At 42.4% G+C, this 9,985-nt stretch overlaps 1 protein-coding gene across 1 annotated transcript; it reads right to left on the bottom strand.

Annotated features, from left to right (window-relative positions):
* Nucleotides 1–2,991: 2,991 nt before the first annotated feature.
* Nucleotides 2,992–5,618, bottom strand: LOC101761948 (guanine deaminase). The gene is made up of 5 exons (XM_004955829.3): nucleotides 5,463–5,618; nucleotides 4,196–4,255; nucleotides 3,807–3,997; nucleotides 3,584–3,688; nucleotides 2,992–3,491 (listed from the first exon to the last, which is right to left on the bottom strand). The coding sequence occupies exons 1-5, from the start codon at nucleotides 5,476–5,478 to the stop codon at nucleotides 3,303–3,305; spliced, it is 561 nt and encodes a 186-aa protein (XP_004955886.1). The 5' UTR covers nucleotides 5,479–5,618; the 3' UTR covers nucleotides 2,992–3,302.
* Between the last annotated feature and the right edge of the window lie 4,367 nt (nucleotides 5,619–9,985).

Below are 9,985 nucleotides of genomic sequence, written 5' to 3'. Positions count from 1 at the left end.
TGGTTGAGGCTGTTCAATAGATTTTGTCGCTGTGATGTGAGTGAAGAACAAAGAGGAGAGGGGTTCCAGGATGTTGCTGTTAAGTTTAGCATTTTTATTTTTCGAAAAAACATGAAGATAAAAAGGTCTTTAGGAACAATGTCAGCATATATTTGCTATTTTAAAATTGGTTATTTAAATTTTCTGGAGCTTGTTAACATGCTTTCAGTGAGCATACTGCTATATGCATATAGTAGATTAAAAAGCTTATATGATCAAGCTTGTTAACATGCTTACAAAATACATGTATTTCTGTAACTTTCAGTTAGTTGCTTTTTGCAGACAGCTAATTTGATGGTTTGCTAATGTTATTTATGCAATAAAAGAGGTTGTTTAAGTTGCTTACATGTGGGTGTGGGGCGTACCTATGCCAAGCTTAATTTCCTCTTCCAGTCAGTGTCGTTCTCAGAGTGAGTGAACCATTTATATGTTAGCAACTTCCGGATGTTAGGCATATCTTTCTCCTGAAAGTTATATATTGTACGCCCATCCCAGTGCTCGGCATGCATAAGCATATGAAAACCGCAATCATGGCTGCAACAAAAACATATAGTAACAAGAGCTGACATTAATACCTTCTCTAACTAAATAACTCAAATTCAGTGTTGCACTAATAACTCAAATTGGTCACACAGCCTGTTAGCAATATTGTAGCTGTACCAATTAAATCCTAAAAACTGGAAGTCGCCTATTTCATTGTATCCAGCAAAATGACAGACCCAAACAGGAAAATTTCTATTCTGCTACACAAGCCGTTTATCATATAAAGAGCAGCATCTCCGGAAAAGCATTATCACCAGAAATCAAAAGACATATCAAAGGCTAATTGATGTAAATATGCAACTCCACAGAAAAAGAAAACAAAAAATGAATTAGTGACATTATTTCGTATATTATTTAACTGCCTAATGAAGTACATGATTTTTCGTAATCTAGAACAATATTATTGCCTAGTAAAGTATATTGTTTTGCCTAATTCAGTAGCATATTATTGCCTAATAATTGCATTGTTTTGCCTATTTAACAATTATGATATGAACATCAAGGATCTATTGTGTGAGAGAGAACTGCTACTAGACCTAAAATAAAATGGCCCTGGTGCACTATTACAAATGGATCTATGCTTGAAACTATTTCAACTTTGCCACTATAGAATCTGAAGCCTGCACCTGTAGCTACTGAACATGCAGTTATGCTACAGCTACATCATCTCATCCTAATCTACAGGATGCGTCTATGCCTGGTATAATTATTATTGGCTAATGAAAACCATACTTTTGCCTAATAAAGTACTGTTTTGCATATCCAGTACTTTATCTTAATAAAGTACTGTTATGCTGCTTCCTCAATTTCTTTGTGGATCATTTAACTACATAAGTGGCTTTGAAATTCACTCAATCCTATAATGCACTATTTTTATATATACTCTAAACCTCATGTAGCTTCTGATACATTGAATTTCAGAACCTGATAGGCGCATAAGCACCTGCATTTTCCTACAGTGGACTACTGGCGATCAAATTATTCTGTTAAATTGGAACATGAAACACAACTACTGGTGACCAAAAACCGATTGCAAGAAACTCAGGCCTGAACAAGAAAATCTCCAGAATTCTGCTACACAAATACTGCTATTACTGTTATCACAAAAAAAGCAGATCTCCAATATCAAAACATTCTATTAACTTCCTCCATGGTTTCTGTCAGTCAAAAAAATAGGTACTGATCAAAAGCATGATGTGTCGTAGATTCTGAAAAACTTGCTGTTTGTATGGGGACACCAATATGACAATGTTGAAGTTTTCTATGGTAATCTTAACCTAAACATGATCACTAATCATAATTAATGCGGAATATTTAGATTAGACTAACCAGGGCCTTGAACCTCCATGATTTGCCTCTGAAGTTGATGTAGATGCTGATGTAGAAGTAGCAGTGAAGATTTGATCACCAGATTAAGAACTACTTAATCTGATGATCCGTGGCCTGAACGTGGGTACGATCTGTTCTTGTGGAAGAACAGATCCGGTTTGGGTGGCTAATCACGTCGTTAACTCGTTAATCGCGATTAGGAGTCCCTCTAATATTTATGGGTAGGGTCATACCTTCTCCAAGAAGTTAGGGTTGCAGCCGACTATAGCAACAAACCGAGATATTTTAGATGGTCATTATCCCATGATTTATCTCTAATTAATCTCGGATTAAATTTAATTAATACTTTGTGATTAATCAGAGATCATATTCCAACAGTCAGGACTAGTCTGAACATCTGTTCCAAGTTCTATTAAGCTGCAGTTCGTCCAGGTCCAACTCGGAAGAACACTAGGACAGAGCTCAAGTCTTGACCTCTATCGATCCTAAAAGAACCTCCTAATTCCCCAACGGATCGGATCAAGAACATAGTTTTACTCTCCCGGACCCGGGGTCGAGCTCACAAGCGCAAATTGGTAATCGAAAGCTAAACTACGACAGATCCTGTCCCCATTTGTTCATCACCATATGAATGGAAGAGAGCGAGAGAAAACGTACATGACGTACCCTGGGGAGCCTCCATGGATGGCACTGGCAGCAGCAGAGAGATCGAAAAGCTCAAGTTCCCAGCGACACTTCGGTGGGGGAGAAGGAGACGAGGGGGCAGGGCGCTCGGCGCTGTGAAGACCTCCTGATGGAGACAAGTTTGGGATCGCTGTCTCGTGCAGTGGCGCTTCGTGGTGCAGTAGCAAGCATACGCCTCCCTATTCTGTATAAAAAACTATACATGCACAAAGTATATTGATACAAAAATAGTTGAGTAAGAAAGTGGTTGTGTGTGAACCTTAACAATGATAAAGATCACACGAAACACACACTTTTGTCTTAAAACATATCTTGGTATATACATGCTCCTATGTCTAAAGAACTTTCTGAAGTCCGGGTTCAGTCACAACTTTCCGCTGAACAAAAGTTCATCAATGAGGCCAAAGTGGTATATTTCATTCTCAAATATGCAATGGCACCATGACAACTCTATGCTAGTTCAAGCTCAAATTCAGAACCTGCTAAGGAAGTATGTAAGGCACCATGAGAAGGACAGAAACTGAATTCCATTAACTGCACATTAAGCGGCAGCAATGAACTGCCTTGTAAGTTTACAAGAAATTGGGGTATCCTCGGAACGTAAAACATTTGGACGGATAGTATTCCGAAGCAATGGAAATTTGAGCATTGTAGTATTCCTTCTGAGTGAGCATTGTACAAATCTGAAATCTGTCTTCTGTTAGGCATCAGTACATCTGGAACTTCTCCTTAGTCTTCTCAAAGACCTCCTCAGCGATCAGCGCTCCGTTGCCGTCAGCCTTCTTGATCTCCAAGTTCGCCTTCTGGTAGAACCCAGTGCCTCTCAGAGCATCTGCAATGAAGTCATCGAATCCAATGGCAATGGCAGCCTCCGCCTTGGCGCCATAAACCAACCTCTGCGTTGCAGAACGAATGGGAATGTTAGACCACAGTATAAGCTATTTGCCTATGTCCGCCACGCTAAGCAATCAAAATAGCTAGTATGAACCTTGATCCGGGAGAGATGAACTGCACCAAAGCACATTGGGCATGGCTCACAGGATGCATAAATTTCGCAGTCAGACAGCTCAATTTTTCCTAGCTTTTTACAAGCCTGAAATATGAACATAAATGATTATGTGAAGCAGATATCAAAGAATGGAATGAGCTACTAGAGATCACAAGAAAGATGTGGTGGAGGGTAACTTCTGAGAGTGGCCTGAAGCATTTACCTCTCTTATTGCAGTTACTTCAGCATGTGCAGTTGGATCAGTGTGCTTCAGAACCATGTTGTGGCAGCTAACTACTACTTCATCGTTACAGACGACAACTGCACCGAACGGACCTCCATCACCACATTCGACTCCCCGGTAGGCTTCTTCCACTGCTTTTGTCAAGAATTTGTGGTCCCTGTCTTGTATGGCTGCAGAAGTTGTGAGAACACATGTTTACGATTTTTGTTGCAGTCCTTACATGTTGCAAATTAACAAAACACTGAACGTTGTGACCATTTAGATTATAGCTCAAATATAACATAAGAGCTTAATCTTCTGTCAGTAAGCTGTGCACCTACATGAGACCTAGAAGTAAAAGATGTTAAATCACTGTTGTATGGTCTCACCTTGCTGATGACCAGCAAATGCAGAAGCAACCGAGATGGTTCCATCCTTTGACTGAACAACTAGAGTAAAAAAAAAAAACGGAAAGAACATTTAGATCATGATTAATCATAAGCAGTATGGACCTTTCAGCTAACAATAATAATAGAACTGATTCCACAAAGAAAAAAAAACTGAGCATAGATCCTTCGTTGTCCTAAAAATTTTCTTTCCTAGCTAACCTCAAAGAAATCAGGTAGGCAGGCTGGCAAGAAAAGGGGTTACAGTCTATAACTTGCCACTTGTAAATCCAATAACTCTTCTGTCAGATTCCAGAATGCCGTAACTGCCTGTGAGTTCAGTAAACAATCCTACATATGGAGGGAAGCATCAAGTTTTTTTCAGGTACTATTTTTTTTCCCACTTGATACATATATATGTACTTGGCATTTGCATTGGTGGCAGTACGTCTTTGAAAGGAGCAGGCATGACAGACAAGATTGACAGCATGGTTCCAACTGCTAAGGCCTGTCTACATATTCTAGTTTAGAGAAAGAAAACAATTTCCCAAGATGTCATGCATTGCATCCTCTGCTGGTGTATTTTCCAACGGAGCAATAGGCAGACTGATGGAGGTTCCAAAGGCACACGCAGAGGAAGCCACGGAGCAAAAGCATAGGAATATGCCTGACACATGGATCTGCATCTCGAAGGTACAGAAGAACACAACATCGATGGCGGGCACATGCGCGTGTATCCACCAACCATTTAACAGTAAGCTTATACGGTAAATGATGCGCGCTCTGACGGAAAACTGGGGGGAACTACCTAATCGGGACCCCTTTCTCCTCAGAAAAGCATAATTAACTGGGACCCAAAGAACAGAGGTGCATGCTCCAGGAAGTATGGAGCATCGGCTTGAGCCTACTAGCGGCAACGCATCCTGCATTTTCATGAGTGATGTAATATGATGATTCATCAGGATATAAGTATATAACGGCTGAAGTACTGAAATTGTACTCTAATCGGCATTAAACCAGGACTGGTGGCAATTTACGTCCCGTAACTGGACCTGGATACACCTGATTCGGAAAGATCAGATGCCAAGGCCCTCATTGCATGGGACCAGAATTTGCTGCTCGAAATGAAACAGAATCAAGAACGGAACCTGAATTCGACCTAGGCAGGGCGGGGGCGGAATCGGAAATCACATCCACGGCCACGCAGCGCCTGAATTACGGTAGCATACCATCAAGATCGGGGAGGGAACGAGATGAGAGCGAGACGTACCCTGCGCCTCCTCCATGGCGGTGGGGAGACGGAGAGAGGGGGCTCCGGCAACTTTTGAGCGAGAGAGAAAGGGGATGACGACGCCAAGATTCGCTGGTCGACTTGTCGCGATGGCGTCTCGTCTCCTCTGGCTCGCTGGCCCGCCCGCCGCTCGTCTAAATAAGGAGGCGGGTGAGGCCGAGAGGGACGGAGCGCACGGCTAGCCGACGGCGACTCCGCTTCGTTCCACTCCGAGCCACTGCCAAGTGGGACTGGTGCGCCACCTGTCCGCTGCTGATTGGGAGGCCGGTCGGGAGCCGGGTCGGATGCGGCGGGTCACCGACGGGGCCGCGGCGCGTGAACCCCACGTGGGCCTGGTTCACCGTGGGCGGTGGGCCTCACTGCCGTGGTCGGCGGCTGCCTCTGATCCATCTACGGAGTCCAGAGCACCACGGGATCCGTGGACGTGGTGCACGGAAAAGAGGGTCGGCCATGTGCTCTGCGAGGGGGTGGCTTGCTTGCTCTTGCACGTTTTGCAGCCGGAGGAAGAAAATACGTTTCGGATTGGGCTGTAGAATACCCGCCGCCCCGGGGACGAACTCTTTGTTTGGCGTATGGGCCTTCTCCAATCACACATTTCACATGTCTTCATGTTCTCCGGTCCTCCTTTCCCATTCCACCTCATTTATCGCAGTAGCGTGTTCATCTCCGATCTATCAATTTAGAAATCATCTGAAATGGTTTGATTAAAACCGCTTCAACGATAAAGTTGAAGTTGATGAAGATAAAAGATCCAGTTTCAACTTAGTTTATTTTTATCTTGATTTGTCAAATGGTTTCATGCTACGGTGTTTTGGTTCGTGCAAAGCAGGCAACGATAGAGCTGGTAAAGGTCCTTACAGATGAGCCCTTAGCATTTCCTTTTTTCGCTGCGAATTTGTCCACGCTCGCTCAATCGATCAGTTGAACACTTTGATACCCTTTCCTTATCAATTTACACACGTCCACGTACTCGGAATTCGAAATGTTTATATATTGGACATTTGAATTTTTCTTGGAAAACATTTTTTGTACGTCGATCCAAAAATAACTTAGATTTCACCCTATTGATCCAAGCACAGCAAATAACTTAATGTTGGTGATAAGGGATCTACCGTGACGAGTGTAACCTAACAGTCCTCCGAGCACAGCCTTCCCATTACGTGGACCTCCTATCCTCTCTTTGCTCAAAGGGATAATAAGATAAGAACCATGTGCTGGCTCATGTTGACACGCACGTCATCCGTCACGAGATGATGATCCAGATCTCGAAGCATCTTCTTCGCTCGGTAGGTGATGCATGCACCAGGAATCTGCGATCCATACCATCCAGCTCATCATCAGTTCATCCGCCTTGCTATTTATCCAATGTAGGAGAAGTCATCACGAGAACAATATTCGATGATGATTTTTGAGGCTTCATGTCCATCGAGGTCCCAAAAAGTCCCGATATCGTGTTGGAAAAATATAATGATAAAGTATGTGCGCCATTGCGTGTAATTCGTATTCAAATGAAAATATAAAAAACTTGTTGAAAGTGATACGTAGGGCCTTATTCCAGAATTGGTCCTGTTTTGAACCTCTTGCGAATTCAGACCTGATGTTCTTCTATTGAGAGCGTAGGGGATACCATCTTCAGTGAAGCGCTCCAGCCTCAAATGAAAGCTAGCATTCGGAAAACAAATTAAAGATCATCTCTCAGCGTTAACAAAACCGAATCCGCAATCCAGGTCTTGTTTAGTTTTCAAATTAGGAGTGGCAAAGTTTGCATTTTGCCATAAATACGCAACTGTAGTATTTTGTTTGTATTTGTGAATTATTGTCCAAACATTGACTAATTAGGTACAAAAGATTCGTCTCGCAAAGTACAATAAAACTGTGCAATTAGTTTTTGATTTCATCTACATTTAGTACTCCATGCATGTACCGCAAGTTTGATGTGATAGGAAATCTTCTTTTTGCGTAGTGTTAAAGTTGGGATTTTGGGGAGTCACCAGACTTCATGTTTGCGGATCAGTTTGATTGGTCAAACGTGGAAACCCGCAGCCTGTCTATTGGTCAGATTAAAAAATTGAACGGAGCTTGACTGGACCTGTAGGCAATAAATTGTACGACGAACCTGAAACATACAGGTCTGAAAAAAAAATAAATGGCAAGGCCTAGGTAATAAATTGTATGACCAAACTGAAACAGGTCTGAACAAAAAATAGACTGCGTTGGCAAGGCCTATACTATATACCTACCGATAACATCACATGCAAATCTAAATTTCATGTATGATTATTTCGCGCCAAAGTCCTTACTAACTTGTAGTCAAGTACGTCAAGCCTTGTAGCTAGAGAGATCAGATGACTGATACTACTTTTTATATATTCCTTTCATTTTAAATTGTAGTTTGTTTTTAAGTTTTCCTAAGTTCATAACTAACTGGAAACGGAGGTGGTACATTGGGATAGGAGATCGCGGTTTGGTGGGCTAATTGGGCCAGTGGAAGCAAAACCCCATCTCCCTGGCTCCTCCTCTGAAAGAAACCGTGATGGTGAATGGGTCATTTCTTGCCAACAAACGTGGGCTCCGGGGTCATGCCTGTTGTGTCTTCTTTCGGCGTTTTGGGCCCTTTTTGTTTGATGTGTATTTTGCTGCTGATTCGGCCTAGTGGCATCCTATATGCATGTGCGGATATCTTTTTTTTTTTTTTTTTTTTTTTTGGGGTGGGGGGGGGGGGGGGGGGGGGAGGGGCATTGTATGAACGGCCTAACCCCCACAAAAGACTACTGTGACCCCTCTAGTAGTCCCAAGCGTTTGTGCTGTGTAACTTTCTAATTTTTATTTGTGACTTTTTAGTAATCCATTAGTTAAAACAAACGAGCTAGCGGAGACAAGATGGCACTTGTGACGACAAGAGCTCAAACGAGATCGGGAAGGGGGACAGTGCCTGTTACTCGTTGTTTATGCTGGGCATCATGATTAATATGGAAGTAAGGGGGTGTTTGGTTCTTTAGTCCCTCCTAAAATTTCTGTCACATCGAATGTTTAGATACTAATTAGGAGTATTAAATATAGACTAATTACAAAACTAATTGCACAGATGGAGACTAATTCATGAGACGAATCTATTAAGCCTAATTAGTTCATGATTTGATAATGTGATGCTACAGTAAACATGTGCTAATGATGGATTAATTAGGCTTAATAGATTCGTCTTGTGAATTAGCCTCCATCTGTGTAATTAGTTTTATAATTAGCTCATATTTAGTCCTCCTAATTAGCCTCCGAATATTCGATGTGACATAAATTTTAGGAGATCCTAAAGATCCAAACACCCCCTAAGAAAGCACGGAGAGGATTTGTTGTGCTACTGAGAATGATCCACCAACCGTTATCGTGAGGTATCGGGTTGCAGTGGAAGCACCATCCAAGAACGTCCAAGCGCTCTAGCAGCTAGTTAGGTACGTCATTTTTCCTCACAACATTATATGCAATAATACTCCTGCCTGATTCATTTCAAAAAATGTATATGCAAGAATTCAAAAAACACCATTTGCAAGTAGATATATTGTCTCAAATTCAAAACTTATTATCCGGATGTTTATTTTATTCATATGCTCATGCCATTAGCCGATGCATACATCTTTTATTTCGATCTATTGAGCACATGTATGCAGGTCGCCAGGCCCAGGCAGCTAGCAAGCCTTAAGACAGAAGCAGCGGCCACGAAAGCCTACACACTTGCCACGAGTGAAACCTTCGGTCTGACAAACGCTTGCGCAGTTTGTGTCATGCACACATGGGCCCTTGTACCGGTGGCTCTGCGACTGGCACTGCCTCGCCACTGCCACACGCACTGGGCCCTGCATCTCTGCATACACAAATAAATCCAGTTAACAACATGCGTGGGAGCTATCTCCAATGACTACATGGATACAAGGATTCAAGCATGCTATGTGCAGGATTATTCCAAAACCCGAAGTCCTAAAATCTTTTAGGCTCAATGATACATGTGTGTACTAATCAAGCAATAGACGTACCATTGGAACCGAGAAGGAGGACGATAACGACGAGCAAGGCGAAAAACTTTGGGGAAAGATCCATTCTAGTTTGTGGAGGGATGGAGGGTAATAATTGTGAATGAAGAGAGAGGTGAAACTAGAACGGGTAAACTCCTTTTATAGCCGCAGACAACTATGCTTCTGGGTTGCTTACAGAGGAAGAAAGACTCACGTTTATAACTGTTGTACTGTAGCCTGTGTGGCAGCCTGCACAGTTGTACTCTGATGTTGTTACTGTCGTACTGAATGCATGTTCATCATCTTCTTTTTCGTGACAAGAGTGGTGAGTCATGACAGATGCCTTTTGTCTTTATTTCCTTAGGCGTGTGAGATTTGCTTGCTAGAATTATTTTCTTCACCACCAAGTTATGCCATGCTAATGCATCCAGCATCTTGCATGGAAGTATGTACAGTACGGTTCTTGGAGCTTTTGTTTTACGCCGGACCTTCTTTACC

The sequence above is a fragment of the Setaria italica genome, chromosome II, assembly GCF_000263155.2.
Source record: "Setaria italica strain Yugu1 chromosome II, Setaria_italica_v2.0, whole genome shotgun sequence".
Classification (NCBI taxonomy): Eukaryota; Viridiplantae; Streptophyta; class Magnoliopsida; order Poales; family Poaceae; genus Setaria; species Setaria italica.
Note: the sequence above shows the minus strand (reverse complement) of the source record. Positions and strands in the feature narration are given on the sequence as shown.